Below are 27,006 nucleotides of genomic sequence, written 5' to 3'. Positions count from 1 at the left end.
TCAAGGGGTCAGTGGACCCTGAGACTCGGGATACCCCGGCCTTAGGTTGGGAATGGGGAGGTGACCTGACCCTGGCACCACTCCTCGAAGCTCACCGTCCTCGCTCTGGTTGTAGCGGCTGCGCAGGTCCTTCACAAGCACTTTGAACCACTGAGCATTGTTCCTTTGGTTCTGAGTCTCTTCCTCCTTCATGCCTTTTTCATCTGAGAGAGACTTGGTATGATTTCAGTCCTCATTTATTTTTGATGTTTTTGTTGTGACCCCTGGGCATGGTTCATCCTGGAGAATGATCCACTGGTACTTGATAAAATGTATATTTAGGTTTTCTTTTTGGGGGGGGTAACAGTGTCCTATAGATGTTTATTAGTTCCATGTGGTCTAGATTTTCATTTAGGGCTATTGTGCCCTTGCTTATTTTCTGTCTTGTTGCTCTGTCCTGTGGTGAGAGTGCAGTATTGAAGTCTCCTACCACATGTGTTTCCAGAGCTGATAGTAATTGTCTAATGTATTTTGGAGCTCCCTTATTGGATGAGTATATACTGATGAGTGTTATGACTTTCTGGTGTATTGTCACCTTGATTATTATGTAGTGTCCTTTGGTGTCTCTTGTCACCCTTTTTAGTGTGAAGTCTGTTTTATCTGCTAGAAGAGTGGCTACCCCCGCCTTCTTCTGGGGTGTTTGTTTGTTTGTAGAATTGTTTTCCAACACTTTACTTTCAATCTATGCTTAATTTTAGAACTTAAATGTGTTTCCCGGAAGCAACAGGAATTTGGATTCTATGTTTGAATCCAGCATGCTACTGGTGAGTTTAGTCCATTAACACTTAGATACATGGAGTCTGTTGTTGCCATTTGGAGATTTTTTCATGATTTTCTTCATTACCTTGTTCAGTTCTTCCTGTTCATTTCTCTGTTGGTTTAGATTTTAAGGCTCCTTGTAATATTTCTTGGAGTGGGGGTTTAATCATAGTAAATTTCTAAGATTGTGTTTTATAAGAAAGTCCTTATTTTTCCCTCATAAAGGAAGGAGAGCTCTGCAGGATAAAGTATTCTTGGCTCTTTTCCACCATGTTGTTGACATCATTCTCCCAAACCTAATAAATTTAAAAGAACATAAATAATATAACACATGTTCATGCACAGGGCAGGAAATGCAACAGCTAAAAGAAATATGGGAAACTCACATATATGTGGAAATGCACTTCTACATAACCAAAAGATCAAAAAGAAATCAAAATGGAAATTAAAAAATACTTTCAGAATAATGATAATGAAGAAACATGATGTCAAAATTTATTGGATGTATTAAAGTCTGTAGAGGGAAATTTATAGCTCCAGGTGACTAAATTAATAAAGAAAATTCTATAATTAATTACCAAAAGATCCTCTTTAAACAAAGGAAAAAGAGGAGAAAGCTGAACCCAGAACAAGCAAAGGAAGGAAAAAATTAAATAAGTCAGAAATGAATGAAGTAGAGAAAAGAGACACAATACATTAAAATAACTAAGTCAAAGGTGGTTTTTTGAAAGGTCAATGCAACTGACACATTTTCAAGTAGACACACTAAAAAAAGAAAAAAAAGAATCAAACTTTTCATGTATGTAGTGAAAGAGGGACTTTATGTGACCACACAAAAACAAAGAGAATTATGAAAGAATGCCAAGTATTAGAGAACTTAGATAAAAGACAGATTCATAGAAAATATCAACTACTAAAATAGTTCAATATGAAACAGGGAATCTAAACATACCTATAATAATTACAAGATTGAATCAGTTATTAAAAACTACCCACATATAAAGCTCTGGCCCAATTTCCAAATATTTCCAAAGTGCAGTGGTGGTAAAACTACCCAATTCATTATATGGGGTGAATATTGTGCAGGTACCAGAACAGATCAAGACGTCACAAGAAAAGAAAACTGCAGGCCAATATCTCTTATGGATATAAACTCAAGAAATAATCAACAAAATATAGTAAATCCAGTCCAGGAACATATAAAAGGAATTATGTGGAATAAATAAGTAGTATTTATTTCAATCAATCAAGCCTGTGTTAACATCCAATTCAATTACTGTAATACACCAAACCAATGTAATAAAAACAAAAACCTCAAGCTTATCTCAGAATGTGTTATAAATGATTTGACAAGAAGAGTCTGGGAAGTTGGCAGCACAGTGAAGATACGGGGCTCATCTCCTTCTTAAACTCATACTAAATTGCAGCAGAACAAAATCATAACCGCTGAAAGAGAAACAACATCTGCAGCATGCAAGGAGCCAAAATCCAGCAAAACGGGATGGGGAAATATTTAATTGAACTGCGTGTGCAGTGATACAGGAGATACAACTCATGAGGGGGACCCTCCACAGGGCTTAACAGGTCTCCACAGAGACCTTCCACAGGGGCTAAACCAAGTGGGGACTGTGGAGATCCAGTACTGGGGACTTTGGAGGGGTGCCCAGAGTTGGCCTCCAGGACAGGGATGCGCTGTTGAAGAACCACAGGGGCAGGGGCAGAGTGATGACTGATGACACTGATGCTCCCAATAGAGAACAGCTGGAGCCCAAACTGGAGAGAAGTGCCAGGTGGATTCACTTGTCTCTCCTAGAAGAAACTGTTATTTGTAGTGAGAGGTTGTGATATTCTAAACAACAGCCATCACTCAACCTCCTTACTCCCCCTGCCCACCAACTCCCCACCCTCCCATACCCCCACTCTCCACACCCCCTCCCAGCTGCCCCAAACAGGGTCAAAACACAACTAAATACAGCCACTAGCTGGTTAATATCAATGGATTTTAACCCCAGCAGAAAGCAACCCGGGAGAAAGCTGTGCAACAGAGAGCTCAGTTTGTGTCCAGTGTTGAATTAAGTTCTCACACTTAGCATAGGGGTTGAGGGTGAGGAGTTGACCTAGAGGCAGGGATTACTGTTCACCCCTCCCCACATCTCTGGTACCTACAGCACAGGAGGAAGCTTGAGTCCCTGACTCTCACTGGAGCTGATTCTTCAGGCTTCCTGCCCTGGGTCCTTTCCACTAATACTCCTTGTCAGTGACAGCTCTCCAGTCACCCAAACAGTACAAAGGGGGCAGTCTGCAGTTTAGTCCTGGTACCTGCTATAAACACTACAATGAAGAAACAGAAGAACAAATCACAAATGCTGGCTCAAGCAACAACCAAAACCCTGAGAGAAGCCTCAGTCCAGCAGAACTGCGGCATCTGCCTGAAGAGGAGCTCAAGTGAACAGTTGTAACACCACCACTGAACTTAAACAAAAAAATGCATGATGTAAATCAGGAACAGAATAAAGACTGAGTAAATATGATACTATTACAGTTTGAAGCAGGATTAAAAAAATAACAACAAATTAAAAAATACAGGGCTAAAATAACAGGCAAACACAAGTAATGGAGAAAATGAATGAACTAAAAAAGGATAACATCACAGAAAACACAAATAGAACAACTAGTGAACAAAATTTTATTCTTTTTTTTTTTTTTTAATTTTTTTATTTATTTATACAAGTACTGGGTACAGTCAGAAGCGTGGGAGGGTGAGAGAATTCACAGAGCCAGAGCGGGGAGCAGAGCAGGCAGAAAGACGAAGTACACTGCTGAGGGGAGCAGCGGGTGGCAGGAGAGGTCTGCGCACCACGTGGGACCCTCCTCAGGTGGCCAGGGAGCAGCCGGGGATTGAACTGGCGCTGCAGAGGCTGGGGGCAGCTTTGCAATCCAGCGCTCAACCGCTGCGCCACCGGGGAGGCCCGCCAGTGAACAAAATTTTAAATGTAAACAGTGTAAGACTGGTAGAGTGTAGCCCCGGAACCATTGTTGTTGGAAGTCAGGGACCTCATGATTCCCCTTGAGTTGAGAGAGGGTGGGATCAACAAACAAAGGTGAGAAGGATGCTGTGCATGCTGAGCAAGGCTGCTGCAAGCCCCACATAGTGTTTTGGACTGAGTAGACTGGAGAGATCCGCCATTATGGTCAACTGTGGGTACTTGGAAAGTGCAGCCCCTGCGCTAGTGTTGGAAGCCCGGGACCCCCAAGATCCCTTCTAGAACTGAGTAAATACAGAGGAAGGGGATGTTCAGTGCTCATCAACATATCCACAACATCACTACCCTTGTGGAGTCTGCTGTACCAGTGCTGGACTCGGTCTGGCCACAAGTTCCCAAATCCTAGAAGGAGCACCCAAAAACGACACCTACAGGAATCAGTGGCACAGTGTCCCCATGCATAGAACAAATTAGAAAACAAACAACAGGGAGAAGGGAAAATACAAATAACCAAGCAAGCCCTCAGGGGAAAGACACAGCACAGCAAGAAAATCAGCCACCATAACTCAACAACAATGACATGGAAGAACTTGCCTGCTTGCCAGATAGAGAATTTAAAATTGCCATGATTTAAAAACATAAAAAAGATGAAAAGGAAAAGAATGATATGAGAAATATATTAAATGAATTGAAGAATGAAATTGAGGCCTTCAAGAGGGAAATGAAGGAAGCTCAAGAGATTAAAAAATTAGTGGAGGAGCTAAAGAACTCTGAGAAAAGCAACAAAACCAGAATTGATAAAATGGAAGAACAGATCAGTACTCTTGAAGATACAGAACTAAAAAAGAAAAAGAAAGAGAAGTACAAAGGAAAAAGAAAGAAGAAACACTTCAAGAACTATCTGACACCATGAGGAAAGGAAATATAAGTACTATAGATATCCCAGAAGGTGAAGAGAGAGACCAAGGCACCTGAAACTATTCAAGGATATAATTGAATAGAACATCCCTAGGATGAAGAAGGAGATGAAAATAGACATACAAGAAGCAAGAACACAAAATTACCAAAATGAAATAAAAACTACAGCAAGGCACATGATAGAAAGCTGGCAAGAGTGCAAGACAAGGAAAAAAATAATGAAGCTGACAAGGGGGAAGAAACCGGTAACATATAAAGGAAAACCAATCAGGCTGACATCAGAAATCTCTGAAGAAACACTACAGGTAAGAGGACACTGTAGTGACACATTCAACAAACTCCAAGTCAGCAAATACCATCCAAGAATACTTTACCACGCAAAGCTCTCCTTCCTCTATGAAGAAAAAATAAGGGCCTTCTCAGACAAATAGTTTCTCCAGAAATTCATTACTACTAAACTCCCACTACAAAAAATACTACAAGAAGTCCTAAAGCCAAAATCCACAGAGGAATGAAGAAGATGAACCTGATAAGTCAAGGAATACAATCACAAAAACACAAACAAAATGACAAATACAGAGGCAGGCCTATCTTTATTAACTCTAAATGTAAATGGACAAAACTCTTCAATGAAAAGACACAGAGTAGCTGGCTGGATTAAAGAACAAAATCCTACCTTCTGCTGTCTCAAGGAAGGATTAAGGGAAATACAGATTGTGTCACTTGTATGTGGAATCTAGGGAAACTAAAGAAAGGATCAGACAAAATCAAGTAGTAAGTCCTGACCCTAGAAATCAGACCTTAGATATGACCCACAGGAGCAGAAGGGGAAGGAAAGGGGGAGAGTAAGGAATGGGGGGCATGGCGGAGGAGGCTGTGTAAGCTCTGGTAGTGGAAAAACTGTATGACCCCAACTGGGGGGAGAAATTCTATATCATGAAAAAATAAACAAGAATGATTAACTAACTAAACAAACAAAAAAATGGCTGGAGAATATGATGCAGCATAGCACATGATCTTAAAAGAAGTGCCAAGATTGAATCCTAATTCTGCTCCCTCTTGTGTAGACTTGAAATGAGTGTTAGAATTTTTCCAGGCTTAGTTTTAAATAAGGGGCAATAAGTCCTTGAGGACACAGCTATGGGAGTGGAAAATGCAACCCCTTCCACCTGACGGAAAGAAAGGTCAGTCATCTGGTGACCCCCAACTCACCCCGTCTCAGGGCCAGAGGTCCTCAAGCCTGGAAGACCCTCCTGCTGTCATCTAGGAGGGGCCTTTGATAATGCAGGTATTTATGTTCACAAATAATTTTTAACAATACAATCAGATCAAAGAGATTCTAGTGTTACCAGCAGTATTGATTTGAGAATGCAGCAGTTTTTCTTTCTAGGATAGTGCCTGTTAATCGATAATAGAACAAGCCACCAAGACTTTCAAATTTAAATATTCAGAATAATAGTCATAGTTTGCCAATCACAAAGACCTAGAATCTTTTTTTTTCTTTTTTTTAAATTTTATTTTTATATTCCCCATACAATTGCAACCCCCTTATTTTGACACCAATCCCTCCTTTCCCCGCCCCTCCCCATAGTGTGTCTCTGGTTCATAGTTGTTTGTTGATTTTGATTTTCACTTTCTTATAGATATTCTTTTTCCTGGTCCCTTATTTAGGTTTTCTAGATTACTGCTATGAGTGAGACCATCCGGTATTTTTCTTTTTCTTTCTGACTTATTTTGCTGAGCATGATCCCTTCCAGCTCCATCCATGTTGCTGCAAATTGCATGTTTTTATCTTCTTTGATTGCTGAGTAATATCCCATTGTGTATATGTACCACATCTTCTTGATCCAATCATCTATTTTTGGGCATTTGGGTTGTTTCCAAAGCTTAGCTATTGTAAATAGTGCTGCTATAAACATAGGGGTGCAGGTGCTCTTTGGAATTGATGTTTCTGTGTCCTTTGGGTAATTACCTAGGAGTGGAATAGCTGGATCACATGGAAGCTGTATCTTTAGTAGGTTGAGGAATCTCCACACAGCTTTCCATAGTGGTTGGACCAGTTTTCGATCTCACCAGCAGTGCAGGAGAGTTCCTTTTTCTCCACACCCTCGCCAACATTTGTTGTTGCTAGTTTTTTTAATATGTGCCATTCTCACTGGTGTGAGATGGTATCTCATTGTAGTTTTGATTTGCATTTCCCTGATTACAAGTGATGTTGAACATTTTTTCATATGCCTGTTGGCCATTTGTATTTCCTCTTTGGAGAAGTTTCTTTGTAGCTCTTCTGCCCATTTCTTGACTGGATTATTTTCTTTGTTTTTGTTGAGTCTCATCAGCTTTTTGCAGATTTTTGTGATTGGTCCTTTGTCATTAGTGTTGTGTGCAAAAATTTTCTCGCAGTCAGTGGGGTTTCTCTTTGTTTTTGTTACTGTCTCTTTTGCTGTGCAGAAGCTGTTTAATTTGATGTAATCCCAGCTGTTTATCTTTGCCTTCACTATCACTGCTTTGGGTGATGTGTCTGTAAAGATGTCTTTGAGGTGCATTTCTTGTAGTGTTTCGCCTATATTTCCTTCTATGTATTTTATGGTTTCAGGTCTTATGTCTAGTTCTTTAATCCATTTTGAGTTGGTTTTTGTGCATGGTGTGAGGTAGTAGTCAAGCTTCATTCTTTTGCATGTAGCCACCCAGTTTTCCCAGCACCATTTATTGAACAAACTTTCTTAGCTCCAGTGCATATTCTTTGCTCCTTTGTCAAAGATTAGTTGACCATAAATCTGTGGGTTTATTTCTGGGTTTTCTATTTGGTTCCATTGGTCCTTGTGTCTGTACTGGTTCCAATACCACGCAGTTTTGATTATTATGGCTTAGTAGTTGCTGCAGGAGGCCTTGATGCCCCAGCCAGATAAGACACTGGCAAGCAGCGAAGCTAAAGGGCCTCACACCGTGGGGCCGAAGGTAAAGAGCCTCACACCGTGGGGCTGAAGATTCCTTGTGCCTCACACCGTGGGGCTGAAGATCTAACATTCCTTCACTTTTTGTTCTTGGTCATAAAAGGAGAAAAATTTCCCCAAAAGTACATTAGGCTATGAATTATATGTATCAGCAGACTGCAAGCAATTGGCACAGAAAATTACCTGTTTAGAAATTAGTTACTACACAGTTCGGCCCAATTCACAATGGGAGACAATTTATTGTATATATCTGACAAGCAATCCAGCATAACAATTATAGTATATCCTTGTTTCGTTTTTTAGAAGTTTCCTTTTTATTTAGAAGTTTCTTAGGAAAGTTTTTAAATAAAGTTAACTGTGTTAAAGAAGTTTGTAGGTAGAGAAAGTTCTGATAGCTGAGCAGCAGCTGGTCTCCGGCTGAAGGCCATGTGAATAGAAGAGTCTTTTGATGCTGGGAAGCACTGGCGGCTATCCACTGTTTTAAATAATTGTCTAGCTGAAATAATAAGTTTTAGTGTTAGGTCTGGTTTTTTATCTATTAACCTTGAAGGCTACCGTCTAGCTGGGACCCGTAGGAGCCAGAGTCCATGGAAACATAATACGCTAATTGTTTCTACTTTACACATAATAATATATTTTTTATTACTACTAATAATGAATAAATAAAGGCCTGCTGAGTCTCTCAGCAGAAGATACTAGCACCTCACCAAGTGCAGTGTCTCCTCATTCTACCTCATCCCCTTCCCCTCAGCCCTTTCGTTTTCGCCGACACCGTCTCATCCTTTCAGGAACCCCTGACACGACATTTTGCCGGAGGCTGGTCCCCGGCAAGTAGTATAGTTTGAAGTCTGAGAGAGTGATACCTCCATTCCCTTCTTTTTTTTTTCAGGAGAGTTTTGGCTACTTGGGGTTTTTGGTGGCTCCATATGAATTTCATCAATATTTTTCTATTTTATTGAAGAATGACATTGAAATTTTAATTGGAATAGCATTGAATCTGTGGATTGCTTTTGGTAGGATGGCCATTTTGATAATGTTAATTCTTCCGATCCACGAGCAGGGGATGTCTTTCCATTTGTTTGTGTCTACTTCTATTTAACAGTGTTTTATAGTTTTCTTTGTATAGTTCCTTTACTTCTTTTGTTAGGTTTATTCCCAGGTATTTGATTTTTTTTTTTTGCCTCAATAATAAAAGGAATGGTGTTCTTGATTTCTTCTTCTTCAGATGTATTGTTTGTGTATAGGAAGGCTACTGATTTTTGTACATTGATTTTGTATCCTGCCACTTTACCGAACTGATTGATTACTTTAATTAGTTTTTCTGTGGAGTTTTTGGGGTTCTCTATGTATAGTATCATATCGTCCACAAATAGTGATAGTTTGACTTCTTCCTTGCCTATTTGGATTCCTTGTATGTCTTTCTCTTGTCTTACTGCTCTGGCTAGGACTTCGAGTATTATGTTGAAAAGCAGTGGTGAGAGTGGACACCTTGTCTTGTTCCAGATCTTAATGGGAATGCTGTCAGCTTTACACCATTGAGAATGATATTGGCTGTGGGTTGTCATAGGTGGCATTTATGATGTTGAGGTATGTTCCTTGTGTCCCGAGAATTTCAAAGGCCTTTATCATAAATGGGTGTTGTACTTTTTCGAAAGCTTTCTCAGCATCTATTGATATTATCATATGGTTTTTATATTTCTTTTTGTTGATGTGTTGGATTACATTGATTGATTTTCGGATGTTGAACCATCCTTGTGTCCCTGGAATAAATCCTAATTGGTCGTGGTGAATTAACTTATGGATGCATTGTTGGATTCTGTTGGCAAGGATTTTGTTGAGGATTTTTGCATCAGTGTTCATTAGGGAGATTAGCCTGTAATTTTCTTTTTTTTGTGCGTCTTTCTTGAGTTTTGGTATTAGTGTAATGTTGGTTTTGTAGAACATATTGGGTAGTATTCCTTCTTTTTCAATTTTTTGAAAGAGTTTGTGTAGGATAGACACTAATTCACTGCTGAACGTTTGGTAGAATCCATTTGTGAAGCCGTCTGGGCCTGGGCTTTTGTTTTTGGGGAGTGCTTTGATTACTGCTTCAATTTCACTGCTTGTAATTGGTCTGTTCAGTTGTTCTGTTTTTCTTTGTCCAGCTTTAGATGATTATATCGTTCTAGGAATTTGTCCATCTCTTCTAGGTTGTTGAATTTATTTGCATGTAAGTGTTCATAGTAATCTCTGATTATTCTTTTGATTTCTACTGAATCTGTTGTGATTTCTCCTCTTTCATTTATAATCCTATTTATATGTGTTTTCTCCCATTTTTTCTTTGTGAGCCTTGCTAGAGGTTTGTCTATTTTGTTTATTTTTTCAAAGAACCAACTTTTGGTTTCATTGATCTTTTGGATTGCTTTTTAATTTCTAATTCATTTATTTCTGCTTTGATTTTTATTATTTTGTTTCTTCTACTGGCTTTAGGTTTTTTTTTTTTTTTTTTTTTTTAATATTAAATTTTATTTTTATATTCCCCCATACAATTGCAAACGCCCCATTCTGACACCAATCCTTCCCCTCCCGCCCCCCCCCCCAAAAAGTGTCTCTGGTTCATAGTTTTTTGTTGATTTTGATTTTCACTTTCTTATATTCATTTTCCTGGTCCCTTATTTAAGTTTTCTAGATTCCTGCTATGAGTGAGACCATCCGGTATTTTTCTTTTTCTTTCTGGCTTATTTCGCTGAGCATGATCCCTTCCAGCGCCATCCATGTTGCTGCAAATTGCATGTGTTTATCTTTTTGAATGCTGAGTAATATTCCATGGTATATATGTACCACATCTTCTTGATCCAGTCATCTATTTTTGGGCATTTGGGTTGTTTCCAAGCTTAGCTATTGTAAACAGTGCTGCTATAAACATAGGAGTGCAGGTGCTCTTTGGAATTGATGTTTCTGTGTCCTTTGGGTAAATACCTAGGAGTGGAATTGCTGGATCATATGGAAGCTCTATGTTTAGTAGGTCCAGAAATCTCCACACAGCTCTCCATAGTGGTTGGACCAGTTTGCACTCCCACCAACAGTGCACAAGAGTTCCTTTTTCTCCACATCCTCGCCAACATTTGTTGTTGCTAGTTTTTTTAATATGTGCCATTCTCACTGGTGTGAGATGGTATCTCATGGTAGTTTTGATTTGCATTTCCTGATAACAAGTGATGTTGAACATTTTTTCATATGTCTGTTGGCCATTTGCATTTCCTCTTCAGAGAAGTTTCTTTTTAGCTCTTCTGCCCATTTTTTGACTGGATTATTTTCTTTGTTGTTGCTGAGTCTCATCAGCTCTTTGCAGATTTTTGTGATCAGTCCTTTATCATTAGTGTTGGGTGCAAAAATGTTCTCCCAGTTGGTGGGGTTTCTCTTTGTTTTTGTTATTGTCTCTTTTGCTGTGCAGAAGCTCTTTAATTTGATGTAGTCCCAGCTGTTTATCTTTCTCTTCACTATCACTGCTTTGGGTGATGTGTCTGTAAAGATGTCTTTGATGTGCAAATCCCGTAGTGTTTCGCCTATATTTCCTTCTATGTATTTTATGGTTTCAGGTCTTATGTCTAGTTCTTTAATCCATTTTGAGTTGATTTTTGTGTATGGTGTGAGGTAGTGGTCAAGCTTCATTCTTTTGCATGTAGCGACCCAGTTTTCCCAGCACCATTTATTGAACAAACTTTCTTTGCTCCAATGCATAGTCTTCGCTCCTTTGTCAAAGATTAGTTGACCATAAATCTGTGGGTTTATTTCTGGATTTCTATTCGATTCCATTGGTCTGTATGTCTGTTCTTGTTCCAATACCATGCAGTTTTGATGATTATGGCTTTGTAGTATAGTTTGAAGTCTGGGAGTGTGATGCCTCCATTTCCTTCTTTTTTTTTCAGTAGAGCTTTGGCTATTCGGGGTTTTGGTGATTCCATATGAATTTCATCAATAATTGTTCTATTTCTTTGAAGAATGCCATTGAGATTTTGATTGGAATAGCATTGAATCTGTATATTGCTTTTGGTAGGATGGCCATTTTAATAATGTTTATTCTTCCAATCCATGAGCAGGGGATGTCTTTCCATTTCTTTGTGTCTTCTTCTATTTCTTTTAACAGTGTTTTATAGTTTTCTTTGTATAGGTCCTTTACCTCTTTTGTTAGATTTATTCCCAAATATTTGATTTTTTTTGTTTCGATAATAAAAGGGGTGGTTTTTTTGATTTCTTCTTCTTCAGATTTATTGTTTGTGTATAGGAAGGCTACTGACTTTTGCGTGTTGATTTTGTATCCTGCCACTTTACTGAATTGATTGATGAGTTGAATTAGTTTTCTGTGGAGATTTTGGGGTTCTCTATGTATATTATCATATCATCTGCAAATAGTGATAGTTTGACTTCTTCTTTTCCTATTTGGATTCCTTGGATGTCTTTCTCTTGTCTTATTGCTCTGGCTAGGACTTCCAGTATTATATTGAAAAGCAGTGGTGAGAGTGGACATCCTTGTCTTGTTCCAGATCTTAATGGAATTGCTTTCAGCTTTTCACCATTGAGAATGATACTGGCTGTTGGCTTGTCATAGATGGCCTTTATGATGTTGAGGTATGTTCCTTGTATCCCAAGAATTTCAAGGGCTTTTATCATGAATGGGTGTTGCACTTTGTCGAAAGCTTTCTCAGCATCTATTGATATTATCATATGGTTTTTATATTTCTTTTTGTTGATGTGTTGGATAACGTTGATTGATTTTCGGATGTTAAACCATCCTTGTGCCCCTGGAATGAATCCAACTTGGTCGTGGTGAATTATCTTATGGATACATTGTTGGATTCTGATAGCTAAAATTTTATTGAGGATTTTTGCATCAGTGTTCATTAGGGAGATTGGCCTATAGTTTTCCTTTTTTGTGTTGTCCTTATTCGGTTTTGGTATTAGTGTAATATTGGCTTCATAGAACGTGTTTGGTATTGTCCCTTCCTTCTCAATTTTTTGGAAGAGTTTGTGAAGGATAGGCACTAATTCGTCTCTGAATGTTTGGTAGAATTCATTTGTAAATCCATCAGGTCCTGGGCTTTTGTTTTTGGGGAGGTTTTTAATTACCATTTCAATTTCGCTGCTTGTAATTGGTCTGTTTAGGTGTTCTATTTCTTCTTTATCTAGCTTTGGGTGATTGTAGAGTTGTAGGAATTTGTCCATCTCCTCTAGATTGTTGAACTTGTTTCCATATAACTGTTCATAGTAGTTACTGATTATTCTTTTGATTTCTGCTGTGTCCGTTGTGATTTCTCCTCTTTCATTTATGATTCTGTGTATTTGTGCTTTCTCCCTTTTTTCCTTTGTGAGCCTGGCTAGGGGTTTGTCTATTTTATTTATTTTTTCAAAGAACCAGCTCTTGGTTTCATTGATCTTTTGGATTGTTTTTTTAGTTTCAATTTCATTTATTTCTGCTTTGGTTTTTATTATTTCTTTTCTTCTACTGGTTCTGGGGTTTTTTTGTTGTTCTTTTTCTAGATCTTTGAGCTTCGAGATTAGGTTGTTTCTTTGAGTTCTTTCTTGTTTTTTTGATGTGAGCTTCTATTGCTATATATTTTCCTCTTATTACTGCTTTTGCTGCATCCCATACATTTAGGATATTGGTGTCCTCCTTGTCATTCAATTCAAAGAATTTTTTAATTTCTTCTTTGATCTCCTCGTTAGTCCAGTGGTCTTCCAGTAGTGTGGCTTTTAATCTCCATGAGGTAGGATAGTTCCTTGCCTTCTTTTTATGATTTATTTCTAGTTTGATGCCTTCGTGGTCAGAAAAGATGGTTGGTATGATTTCAATCTTGGTGTATCTGTTGATGTTTGTCTTGTGCCCCAGTATGTGATCGATCCTGGAGAATGATCCGTGTGCGCTTGAGAAAAATGTGTACTCCGTTTTTTTGGGTTAGTGTTCTATAGATGTCTGTTAAGCCCAAATGCTCTAGGTCCTTATTTAGAGCTTTAGTTTCTTTACTTATTTTTTGTCTTGTTGATCTATCCATTGTTGATAGTGGTGTGTTGAAGTCTCCCACTACATATGTGTTTTCTCTGATGTCTGTTTTCAGAGAGGACAACAGTTGTCTGATATATTTTGGTGCTCTTTCGTTTGGTGAGTATATGTTAATGAGTGTTATTTCTTCTTGAAGTATTGTCCCCTTAATCATAATGTAGTGACCATTGGGGTCTCTTTTTATTTTTTTGAGTTTGAAGTCTGTTTTATCTGATATAAGTATAGCTGTTCCTGCTTTCTTTTTTGGCCCATTTGCTTGTAGGATTGTTTTCCATCCTTTGACTTTGAGCCTATTTTTATCTTTTGTAGCTAAATGTGTTTCCTGGAGACAGCAAAAGGTTGGGTTTTGTTTCTTAATCCAGGCTGCAACTCTGTGTCTTTTTATTGAAGAGTTTAGTCCATTTACATTTAGAGTTAATATTGATATGTTAGCATCTGTATTTGCCATTATGTTTGTCTTTCCTTTGATTTTATTTATTTATTCTTTTAATAACTTTTTTTTTTTTTTTGGTCTTCTTTCGTTGTTATTCGTCCCTCTGAGGTTCTGGCTTTAGGATTCCTTGTAGTATTTTTTGGAGTGGGGGTTTAGTCGCAATGAAATTCCGGAGTTTCTCTTTGTCTGGGAAGGTCCATATTCTTTCTTCATGGAGGAAAGAGAGCTTTGCGGGATAGAGTATTCTTGGTTGGCATATGTTTTCTTGGAGTCTGTTGACTATGTCCCTCCACTCTCTCCTTGCCCGTAGTGTTTCTTCAGAGAAGTCTGATGTCAGCCTGATTGGTTTTCCTTTGAATGTTATCTGTTTCTTCCCTCTTGTCAGCTTCATTATTTTTTCCTTGTCCTGGATTCTTGGGAGCTTTACTATTATGTGTCTTGCTGTGTTTTTCCTTTCGTCGTGGAAGTTTGGTGTTCTTCTTGCTTCTTGTATATCAATTTTCAGCTCCTTCTTCTCATTTGGGAAGTTCTCTTCAATTATATCCATGAATATTTTCTCTGTTCCTACATCTCTCTCCTCTCCTTCTGGAATTCCTATAACTCTTATATTTCCTTTCCTCATGGAGTCAGATAGTTCCCGAAGTCTTTCTTCATTCTTTTTCCTTTGTACTTCTCTTTCCTTTTCTGTTTTGGTTCTTTTTATTTCTGTGTCTTCAAGATTACTTATTCGTTCTTCCATTTCATCTATTCTGCTTTCATTGCTTTTCCCAGAGTTCTTTAGTTCCTCCATTAATTCTTTGATCTCCTGCATTTCTCTTACTTCCCTCTTTAGGGACTCAATTTCCTTCTTCTGATCTATCACTTTTTTAATCATGGCAATTTTAAATTCTCTTTCTGGAAGGCTCAGAAGTTCTTCCAAGTTGCTGTCGTTGCAATCTGGGGAGTGGTTTTCTTTTTGTGGTGTGCTTCTTTCCTGAGGAGTTTTTAGGTTGCGTGTGGTTCTTCTACTCCCTACTGTCTGTTTTCTAATTTGTCGTATGCGTTGGGACACTGTGTTGCTCAGACTGACTGACATCTTGGGTGAACTTCTCCACTCCCCTCTGGCTCTTCCAGGAGCCATCTCTGTCTTCTGGGGGAGCTTTCTGCTGGTTTTAGGCAGTTTTTACTGAAGAAATGTCCCTGTTCTCAAATGGCGAAGCGGGATGCAGTCCCTGCGCCTCTGGTTTCAGGCACACTCTTCTGTGCACCAGGTCTGCCCCGGACGTGGGTGCCTGCTCCCTCTGTGGGCTCAGACTGCTGGTCGGAACGGGCCTGGCGTGGGATAACTTCCCGGCTGGCCACTGGGTCCTCCAGAAACCTTCTGCCCTTTTCAAGCAGTCTTAAGAAATGTCCTGTTTTATAGGGTGTTAGTGACTTTTTTTTTCCTGGTCGCTAGGTGGCGCCAGAGATCTCTCCTATTGTCCTTGGGGGGCTGTTTTTCGCCTCCCCCACCCCGTGGGACAGAGAACAGAGCGGGAATGGTAGGGTACACCTCAACAGCTTTGGGGTGCTGTGTCTGCCTTGTGCCCCACCGTCGTGGAGAACCCACGCCCCGAATTTTCGTGCCCCGGGTCTCAGTTCAAAGCCCTCAGTTCCAGGACGCGGGCTGTAGCCCAGTTCAGTGGCGCGGGAATGGCGCCTTTTGCACCGCTCCCGTGCCTGGGCGCCTGGTTCCTGCTCACTCAGGGAGGGACCTTCACCTCAGTGAGGACCTCCGCGCGTCTCCCCGCAAGCCTAGGTCGTCTCCCCGCAAGCCTAGGTCGCAGGCGCGGGGACCTGGGCAGCAGCGATCCAGGTCTGCACTTGCTTTTCAAGCGCGCCGCTTTTCTGCGCCAGCTTACCGGCAGCCCGGGCTGTGTGCGCGTCTCCCGGAGTCTTTGTTGTTCTCTAATGGCGCCCGGAGCCGTTCGCTCACCGCCGCGGCGGATCCTGCAGGGGTGTGGTGGCTGCAATAGTTCCTTTCCACTCACAGTCCCGCTTGCTGCCTCGTTTGTTTTTTGTTGGCCGTTTTGGTTTGTTGTTTCCTCCTCTCTGCGGGTCGGAGAGTTGGCTTTAGGTTTTTTTTGTTCTTCTTTTTCTAGTTCTTTGATATGTGAAATTAGGTCGTTTCTTTGAGTTCTCTCATTTGTTCCTGTGAACCTGTATTGCTATATATTTTCCTCGTATTACTGTTTTTGCTGCATCCCATACATTCTGGAAAGCGGTGTCTTCCTTGTCATTCAACTCAAAGTATTTTTTAATTTCTTCTTTGATCTCCACATTAGTCCAGTGGTCTTCCAGTAGTGTGGATTTCAATCTCCATGAAGTAGGAGGGTTCCTTGTTTCCTTTTCATGATTTATTTCTAGCTTGATACCTTTATGATCAGAGAAGATAGTTGGAATGATTTTGATTTTCATGTATCTGTTGATGTTTGTCTTGTGGCCCAGTATGTGATCGATTCTGGAGAATGATCCATGCACACTTGAGAAAAATGTGTACTCAGATTTTTTGGGTGCAGTGTCCTATAGATGTCTGGTAAGTCCATGAGTTCTATGTCTTTATTTAAGGCTCTAGTGTCTTTGTTTATTTTTTTGTCTCATTGATCTGTCCATTGGTGCGAGTGGGGTGTTAAAGTCTCTCACTATATATGTATTTTCTTTAATATCTGCTTTCAGAGCTGATAATAATTGTCTAATATATTTTGGTGCCCCTTCATTTGGTGAGTATATATTGATGAGTGTTATATCTTCCTGATGTATTGTCCCCTTGATCATAATGTAGTGTCCATCTATGTATCTTTTTACTTTTTTAATTTGAAGTCTCTTTCATCTGATATAAGTATGGCTGTTCCTACCATCTTTTTTGGTCCATTTGCTGGTTGGATTGTTTTTCAACCTTTTACATTCAGTCTGTGTTTATCTTTTGTGGTTAAATGTGTTTCCTGGAGACAGCAGAAGGTTGAATTTTTTTTTTTAATCCAGCCTTCTACTCTGTGTCTTTTTATTGATGAGTTTAATCCATTTACATTTAGAGTTTCTGTTTGTCTGAGAAGGTCCATATTTTTTCTTCATAGAGGAAGGAGAGCTTTGCAGGGTAAAGTATTCTTGGTTGGCATTTTCTGTCTCGAAGTTTGCTGAATATGTTACTCCATTCTCTTCTTGCCCGTAATGTTTCTTCGGAGAAGTCAGAAGTTAACCTGATTGGTTTTCCCTTATAAGTTATCTGTTTCTTCCCCCTTGCCAGTTTCATTATTTTTTCCTTGTCTTGGACTCTTTTTTTTGTTTGTTTGTTTGTTTGTTTTTTTAATAGAGGCATGTTTTATTTATTTATTTGTTTGTTTGTTTTGTTTATACATGCACTGGGTATAGTCAGAAGCGCAGGGGGTTGAGAGACTTCACCAGAGCCAGAGCGGGGAGCAGAGCAGGCAGAAGGACCGAAGTACACTGCTGAGGGGAGCAGCGGGCGGCAGGAGAGGTCTGCGTGCCATGTGGGACCCTCCTCCAGTGGCCAGGGAGCAGCCGGGGATTGAACCAGCACTGCAGAGGCTGAGGGCAGCTTCGCAACCCAGCGCTCAACCACTGCGCCACCGGGGAGGCCCTGTCTTGGGCTCTTGCAAGCTTTTCTATTAGGTGTCTTGCCATAGCTTTCTTTTCATTATGGTAATTGGGAGTTCTTCTCACTTCCTGTATGTCTATATTCATCTCCTTTATCATGCTTGGCAAGTTTTCTTCAATTACCTCCTTGAATAATTTCTCAATTCCTTTGTCTCTCTCCTCACCTTCTGGAATGCCTATAACTCTTAGATATCCTCTCTTCATTGAGTCTGATAATTGTCTAAGAGTCTCCTCATACTGCTTTATTTGCACTTCTTTCTCCTTTTTTCTTTTGGCTCTTTTTATTTCTCTATCTTCGATAGTATTGATCCCTTCTTCCATTTCATCAATCCTGTTTTTATTGCTTTTCCCAGAGTTCTTTATCTCCTCTAGTAATCTTTTTTATCTCCTGTGTTTCTTTTCTTTCCTTTCTTAAGGTCTCAATTTCATTCTTCTGTTCAGTGATTTGATCAAATCATTTTTTTCCTTTTTGTTTTCTTTCTGCTTTTTAATCAGGATGATAATTAATTCTATATCTGATAGGCCGAGAAGTTCTTCCATGTCATTGTTGAGCTCTGGTGACTGTATTTGTTTGTGTGGTGTGTCCTCCTGCTTGCTTGCTTGATTATTTATATTTTTTCTTCTCCCTGTTGTTTGCTTTCTAATTAGTTCTATGTGTTGGGATGTTGTGCCACTGGTGTTGGCAGGCATCTCTTTGGAATGCTCCTTTAGGGGTGTTGGAAACTGTTTACCAGACTGAGACCAGCACTGGTAGGCCAAAACTCCACCAGGGTGTTAATGCTGTGTTGCTAGGCTCTGTCCCTTATAGTTCCCTCCCTCTGTATTTACTCAGTTCCAACAGGGAATCAGCTAGTTGGTGATTTAGTTCTGTTCACAAGTTGGTGCCAGAGACCCGTACTTGCTGATCAGTGCTTTTTCCCAGTGGTTCTCTGAGTAGCGGAGGGGGGGCAGAGGGGAGCAACTCAACAAGGGGCTCTTATTCAAGCCGGGTGCAGTGCCTGCCTGTGTTCACCCAGTGTTGTGTCCACAGCTGTATGGATCCGACGCCCTGAAGTCTGCACTCTAGGTCTCAGTTCCAGGGCTATCAGATCCAAAATGCTGGCTGTCACCCTGTGCAGTGCCCACTGCTATGGTGCGTCCCATGCCCCGGATCCTGTGCCTAGCTCTCAGTTCCAGGATGGGGTCTTGCTCCACACCTTATTTCCCCCCATACCCCCATTTGCATGGCCCACCCTCTCTCAGCACCTGAGGGTGTTTTTGGGATCCCTGGTTTCCAACTATAGGGTGTTGGTGATTTTTTTCTATCGCTAGGTGACTCCAGAGATCTTTCCTATTGTCCTTCGAGAACTGTTTTTTTTTTTTTTTTTTTAACCCAGTGGGTCCGGGGGAAGAGAGTGGGAGTGGCATGGAGCACCCCAAAGGCGTGGGGGTGCTGTGTCTTCCCTGTGCCCCACCGTCCTGGGGATCTCACTCCCCAAATTTTGTGCCCTGGGTCTCAGTTCCAAAGCCCTATTGTCCAGGACATGGGCTGTAGTCCGGTTAGTGTCCGCAGAAATGGCACCTTTTGCACCCAGCTCCTGTGTCCGGATGCCTGGTTTCTGATTACTCAGTGAGGGACATTCTCCTAAATGAGGTCTCCTGTGCGTCTCCCTGCAAGCCTAGGTTGCAGGCGTGGGGACCTGGGCAGCCGCCATCCGTGTATGCTTTTCAAGCACTGCTTTTCCTCACAAGCTTACCGGCTGGCCTTGGGCTATTTGTAGGTCTCCTGGGAGTCTTTTTTTTTTTCTCTAATGGCACCTGGAGCCCTTTGTTCCCTCACCTCCCCGGTGATTCCTGCAGGGTTCTCCACAGTTCCAGTTCACAGGGTGCGGTGACAGAAATAGTTCCCTTCCACTCACAGTCCCGGAAGCGTAGTTTGTTCTTGTTGGTTGTTTTAAGGTTTTTTTTTTGTTTGTTTTTTCCTCCTTTCTATTGGTCGGGGAGTGTCGACTTTGTGGGTGGGGGAGGGTAGCAGGGTTCTGAGCTTTCCTCCCTTCTAGTCTTCTTTTATGGCTACTTTCTTCTTCAGGCAGTTTGCCAGAGTCGCCTGTTTATCTTCGTGTCCCAGTTCTCGCAGGGACCTGCCGCTTTTCCTCCCTATTAACTTTATTTTTCATGGGAGGTCTTATTCGCAGCTTTTCCTCTCCACCATGTTGATCTGCCTTCTAGACCTAGAATCTTTGAGGAGACTCCATACTGTTTTCCAAAGGGGCTGGACCAGTTCCCACAATAGTGTGTGAAGGTTCCTTTCCCCCCACACCTTGCCAACACTGGTTGTCTCTAGTCTTTTTAATATGAGCCCCTCACAGGTGCGAGGTGGTGTCTCATTGTGGTTCTGATCTGCATCCCCTGATGATGTGTGATGGGGGCATTTTCCATGTGCCTGTGGCCATCTCCATCTTATTTGGAGAAGTGTCCACTTAGCTCCTCTCCCCATTTTTGATTGGGCTGTATTCTGGGTGTTGAGTTATTACATATAACTCATCTATCTTGGGTGTATGATATGCAAATTAGTTCTCCCACCCCATAGGGTGTCTTTACATTTAATGACAGTTTCCTTCCCTGGATGGAACTTGCAGTTTGATGTGGCTCCACTGGTCTCTCTTTGCATCTGCTTCCTTGGAGCACAGAAGACATCGAGGGCGGTGAGTCTACTATGTAGGACACAATATGGTGTTCACATCATTGTACATTTGTCTAAAACCCACAGCATGGACACCACCAAGAGTGACCCCAACGGGCCATGAGAGATGATGATGAGCAGGTTCATCATGTGGCAGACGGGCCGCTCTGGGCTTAGCATGTGATGCAGTTGAAGGGATTTTAGTAGGATTTAATTTTGAAAGTATTATTTCATGAGCACAGAAGAAAATTTTATACTCAAGAATTTATGAGCTAAATGAATAACACCCATAGTCCTCCAGTGAGCCAGGTCATCTGCTCAAAACCAGTTAGTAGTTTATCATTTCTCTTTCCAGAAAAATACATCTAGGTCTGTATCTAGTCACTAGTGTATACTATTGTATAAGTACAAGAGTGTAAGACACAGAGTGGGAGAAATGATTGCAAATCAGATCATGTATCTGATAAAGGACTTGTATCTTGAATTTGTATTATAAATGAAATCTTCCAACTCAACAATAAGAAAAGAAATGATCCAATGCAAACAATGGACAAAAGAATTCACCAATGAAGGATACAGATGCCAAATAACTGTGATGCTCAATATCATAGGTTATTAGGGAAAGACAGACTAAAAACAGTGATACCACTACATGCTTATTAGAAGGCAAAAGTCCCCCTAGAATGGGCAACACCAAGTGCTGACTGCAGCACAGGACCCCTCATCACTGCTGCCAGGATAGGATGACCCAGTCACCAGGGAGGATCTGACATTTCCTTTAAAGCCAAACATAGACCAACCATACAATCCAATGAGCACTGTCCCAGCTATTTACCCAACTAATCTGAAAACTTATATTTGCAAAACAACAAAGAAAACCAAACCCGAAAACCCTGCATGCAAGTAAATGTTTATAGCAGAACCCCCACTAAATGTGAGCTGCCCATAGTGACTTCCTTCCAAAGACAAAAATAACTAAAGAAAATAAAATAAAAGTGGATATTTAGGCACTTGTTGTGTTGATGGAGAACGACCTCAAAGGGAGGCCATTGTGCCTGAGCAGCTCTGCTCACAGGTGTCATCAGCAGAGGAAAGAACTGTCAGCCAGAGGCACAAAGGAATTATGGTTGGAACTTCATGTGGTGTCCTGGGTGGGATGTTGGAGCATGAAAACAGCAATAGGAAAATTAATGAAATCCAAATACAGTGCAGAGTTTAGTGAAAATGAATCAATATTGCTTCCTTAGCTGCTCAAATGCACTGTGGTCATGTGAGATGTTAACAATTTGGAAATGATGTGGGTTATAAAGGAACTCTACTACCTTTGCCACCTTTCTATAAATATAACAGCATTTTTTAAAATATTGTTTGAAATTAAATTTTAGATTAAAAATTTTAAAAAATAGCCCTCAACAAAGTCATAGGTTGTAGAAGGAAAATGATGAACTTCCCAGTTTTCCCAGGTATTGCTTTCAAGGAACTAGAGAGAGGGGTTCTGGGGAGAAAAGCTGGAAACCTCACACCCAGGGCAGGCTCCAGAGTCTCCTCTCCTCTGAGCCCTGCTTCTCTGACTCCTCACAGAGCATCTCACCCCAAGGACACCACCCTCCAGGACCCCCAACTCTGCTCACCTCAGCCCCCCCACCAACTGGTGGCTCCACCAGAATCCGTAACAGTGTGGCAGCGCCCCCATGTGGCCACAGGGCTGAGCACAGGAGACGAGAGCTGCCCTTTCTCCTGCTGGGCCAGGTCCCCCACCAGGGCTCCCTGGGGTCCCAGCAGCAGGACAGGTCCATTGTCACGTTAGGAGTCCTCCAATTGACACCGTGCTGAGTAACTATTGGTACAGGCCTCAGGGAAGAGCCAGGTGTCTAGGTCATAACAGTTGCTCCCCCAATTCTGAGTCCCCAAATTATAGTTTCCCTCAATCTCTTTGGATGGGAACTTAGACTCCAGAGTCCCTGTTATCTGTTCCTGTTTTCAGGGATGAAGGTCCCTCTTCCTTAGCATCAGCCCCAAATTCTCCATCTCTAGGGTGGGGAAGGGGCCAAGTAACAGACTCTCAGGCTCTGTTCTAGACCTTCTGAGTCTTCGTGAGTGTCCAGGTGACTCCCGTGCTCACTGAAGTGGGGCTCCCTGGGCTCTGTGTCTTCCCCATGTAAGGTCAGACTGTGCAGTCTGCTCTGGGGGGTGTCTTCTCAGATTTCTCATCACTGTGGAATCTGGGGTTCAATTCTGCTCCTTTCTCTTGCTTTGTCATCACTCTGGGTGACCCTTACATGCTCCAGACTTTAAATATCATTTATATCACATCACCTACCAGATATGTTTCTTACCTCTGACATTTCACCTGAGTCCCAGACTTGTCTGTCCAATTGCCATCATCACTTTCAATTCTAATAGATCTGATTCAAGTTTCCTAAAGTGAATGCCTAGGATCCCACATATGGGTCTTCTGGGGCCTTCCTCAAGTCACTGAGGCTCCACCTCTCTGCCTGCACAGCCTGAAACACTGACTGTGTTTCATCCTTGACCCCTTTCTCACAGCCCAGCAGTAGGAAACGCTGTAAATACCATGTCTACATATGCACAGTCCTGGGACCTGCACTGGTTTCCTCCATTTCTCTTCCCACTTCTCACCCTTCGATGCTGCACAGCAGCCAGACTGGGGCTACCAGAGAGAAGTCCCACAGGTATCTATCTGTTCAGAAGGTCTTGTCATCAAACATCCTCCCAACATCCTCAGGCCTGAATGACCTGGGTGCACACAGATCCCATCTCCTTGCCTCCTTGCTCATGTCAGTCATACAGTCACATTCCTGCTCAGGCATCTGCCCTGGAGATTGTCCTGAATGGACTAAAGTTCCCTGCACATCACATCCTTGTGGGCAACGTGTCCATCAAACTTCTTCTCAAAGGACACTTCAGTGAGACACACACTGATCATTCTGGGAAGAAAACCATCCTGTCCCCACACACTGACTCTGGTCACCTTCCCACATCCGTTACCCACTTCTAACCAGACACGCGTGGTTTACTATCTGATCCACTGTCACACAGTCCCCAGCCTCCCTTCCCTACTAGGACACACTCTCCACAGGCCGCAATTTGTGCATGTTTTTAGTTCATTGAGGTTTCCTAGTTGCATAAACAGTCAGTCACACATCTGGTGCAACAATTATCAGTTGTGTCATCAGTGTAGAGCACCTCCCTATTCTAGAGACAGTGTCTTTAGTAATGTGGTACATTACACAGGTGTTCTTCTTTTGAAAAGGGGTTCCTAGGTCCTTTTTTAAGGTTTATTTATTACTGCATAGAAGAACTGGGGTGTAGGTCAGCAGCACGGGGGTGGAGTTGATGAGAGGACTCACCAGAGACACAGTGGAGAGCAGAACAGGTGACTGACTGAAATACACTGCTAAGGGGAGCAGCGGGCCAACAGGAAAGGTCTGATGGACATATGTGGGTAGTACCCCGGTTGGAGATTGAACTTGGGGTGTAGAGGTGATAGCACTGAGACTTAACCCCTGGACCACCAGGGAGGCCCAGGTTTTTAGGCTATGCGTCCTGTTTTTCAGCCAACTATGAAGGTAACTGACTCCATCAACACAGGGGTCTCAATTAGCACCAACACTGGGGTTACTACACTGAAGCATCTTATGAGACCAGAGAAGAGTCAGGACACGATGTTCTAAAGGAATCCCAGGGGCCTCACCGGTGGCGCAGCGGTTGAGCGCTGGGTTGTGAAGCTGCCCGCAGCCTCTGCAGCGCCGGTTCGATCCCTGGCTGCTCCCCGGCCACCGGAGGAGGGTCCCACATAGCGCGCAGACCTCTCCTGCCCAGACCCGCTGCTCCCCTCAGCAGTGTACTTTGGTCCTTCTGCCTGCTCTGCTCCCCGCTCTGGCTCTAGTGAATTCTTTCACTCTCCCGTGTTTCTGACTGTACCCAGTGCTTGTATAAATAAATAAAAAAATAAATCTTTAAAAAAAAAAGAAGGAATCCCAAAGTCTGGACCACTGGGGAGAAGTTTCCAGAGCTGTGACTGGAAACTTAGGGCAAGACCAGGAAATACGAAGAAAGGAGATGACAGGGGACTAGACCAACAACCTCCTAGGTCTGCCTTCAGCAGGGACCATTCCCTGTGCCAGAATTATCAAGGTGAACAACTTGTGATTCATTTTCAAAAATGCTTTACAAAGAGTGTTAGCAATCAGCTCCAGACTGGGCAATACAAGTGTGTGGGTGGTGTTTCCCATTACCAGGCAGGGCATGTGCTACCTCAGGCCTGAAAGCCCCAGTGGACATGATCCCCCCACTCCCTTCCCTACCTGAGTGTTTCTTCCTCCACATCACAGCTGCAGCCACCGCAGCTCCAGTGAGCACAGCTCCAAGGAGAACCAGGCCAGCAATGACGCCTGTGGTGGGGTCGGTGGAGTCAGTAGGGACGGTGGGCTGAGGAGGGGGCACTGGAAGGGAAGGGAAGGAAAGGTGAGACCCTGAGCCCCAGGCCTCCATCTGATGCTCTGAAGGTCTCCAGAAGGGCTCCTGATGCCCCTGAGAAGCACTGTACCCACGTTCCCTCCTTACCCCAAGTCAGGACTTTGGGCTCCAGCAGCCCCTCATGCTGCACATGACACGTGTATCTCTGCTCCTCTCCAGAAGGTACCTCCACAGCCGCCCATTTCTGGAAGGTTCGGTCCCCTCCAGGCCTGGTGTCCACCAGCTCCGTGTCCTGGGTCAGGCCTATTCCATCTCGCTGCCAGGTCAGGGTGATGTCGGCAGGGTAGAAGCCCAGGGCCCAGCACCTCAGGGTGACCTTCTGGTCAGAGGTGGGGTGGTGGGTCACATGCGTCTTTGGGGCCTCTGAGGAGAGGGTAAAAACTTTCACAGTCAGGGTTTTTCTCTCATGGACCCTGAAAAACCCTCCTGTGACCATCCACAGAATGGACAGGGCACTGGGTTTGGAAAGAGGAAGCACAAAATCTAGAAACCAGCCTGGTCTGGGGAGTCTGGGATAATCTCTATTCCCTAGAAAGTTCTAGAATTAGGGCGACAGCTCTGGATAGGAGGACACAATTCTCTAAGCAGGAGAGCACCTAAATTTGCTCCTGACCTGGGGACTCAGAAAAGCAGAGTGAGATCAGAAAAATGTCCTCCGACCAATCACAAGACCCTGAAGGAAAAACTTAGGGTTCCCAAGAGGGCTGCCGCCTCACAAGGATCCCATGAAGGGTGCCTGATTCCAGGGCTGGTCTCCCCTCAGGCTCAGGAGACACTGGATTCCTTAACTGTTCTGAGGAAAAGTGGGGTGCTCTGGGAAGTCAGGAAACCCAGGGGGCTCCTCCTCCCCTGACCAGAGAGGGGGCGCTGCTGTGACCCTGACTCCACCCTCCCCGCGGTGCCAGCCTGAGGGGGTGGGGAGACCTCGCAGCCCCTCTTACCTGAGCGCTGCAGCGTCTCCTTCCCGATCTCCAGGTACCTGCGCAGCGACTCCACGCACGTGTCCTCCAGGTAGTTCCTGACGCGCTCAACAGCCCCAGTCACCTCCAACTTGCGCCGGGAGATCTGAGCGGCCGTGTCCGCCGCGGTCCAGGAGCGCAGGTCCCGGTTCAGGGCCAGGTAATCTGCGCCGTCGTAGGCGGACTGACTGTACCCGCGGAGGAGGCGCCCGTCGGGCCCCACGTCGCAGCCAAACATATTCTGGAAGGTGTGAGAGCCTGTCCCCGCCCCGTCACCCCGCGGTCACCCCGCGGTCACCCCGCCCGCCCCCGCCGGGAATGAACCGAAACCGACGCGGGAACCTCGCGGGGAACGTCCCGGGGCTCGTCCCGGGTCGAGGGTCCGGCGGGTCCCCCTGCCTCGGGGGACGCTCGGGCCCGGGGTCTGGGGTCCCCGGCCGCCCGCGGGGGTGGGGTCGTGAGCGCCCCGGGCCGCCCCGCTCACCGGCTGCGCTCTGGTTGTAGTAGCCGCTCAGGGTGAGCAGGTTGAGGCGGAACGTCTGCGCGTTGCCCTTCGCGGTCCGCGTCTCCCCCTCCCAGTACCCCGGGTCCTCCTGCTCCATCCAGGGCGCCCGCGGCTCCATCCTCGGCTCCGCCGCGTCGCTGTCGAAGCGCGCGAACTGCGTGTCGTCCACGTAGCCCACGGCGATGAAGCGGGGCTCCCCGAGGCCGGGCCGGGACATCGCGGTGAAGAAATACCTCAGGGAGTGGGAGCCTGGGGGCGGGATGGAGACCTGGGCTGACCCTTCTCCCAGCGGGTCCCATGGAGTTGGGGCGGGAGGGCAGGAGGTGAGGGGGCTCCTGAGATTGAAATGGGGCAGCGGAGAAGGCTGGAGACTCAGAGGGGCAAGAGGAGGCTGGAGGCTGGGAGAGACAGAAAAGGGTCAGGACAGGGTGGGGTTAAGGGGGACAACAGAGTCAGCAGTGGCAGAGAGGAGGCTTTCCAGGGGTCCTGCGCCCCCTCCCCCTCCTGCCTGAGTTCCTCTAGTCCCCCTGCCTCAGTGGCCTGTCCCTCCTGAGCCTGCACTCACCTGCCCAGGTCTCTGTCAGGGCCAGGGTCCCTGAGAGCAGCAGGAGGGTTGGGGGCCTCAT

The 27,006-nt window shown here is 43.6% G+C and overlaps 1 protein-coding gene across 1 annotated transcript; it reads right to left on the bottom strand.

Moving 5' to 3' along the window:
* Positions 1 to 27,006, bottom strand: LOC119253926 (HLA class I histocompatibility antigen, alpha chain G-like). Its single transcript, XM_037521160.2, has 6 exons — positions 26,946 to 27,006; positions 26,360 to 26,629; positions 25,858 to 26,133; positions 25,004 to 25,279; positions 24,676 to 24,882; positions 1 to 203 (listed from the first exon to the last, which is right to left on the bottom strand). Exons 1-6 carry the CDS (start codon positions 27,004 to 27,006, stop codon positions 1 to 3), a joined length of 1,293 nt encoding a protein of 430 aa, XP_037377057.2.

Source organism: Talpa occidentalis, unplaced genomic scaffold, assembly GCF_014898055.3.
Source record: "Talpa occidentalis isolate TD23 unplaced genomic scaffold, MPIMG_talOcc4v2.1 talOcc4.24, whole genome shotgun sequence".
In the NCBI taxonomy this organism is placed as follows: Eukaryota; Metazoa; Chordata; class Mammalia; order Eulipotyphla; family Talpidae; genus Talpa; species Talpa occidentalis.
This window is presented reverse-complemented; position numbering and strand designations above follow the sequence as displayed.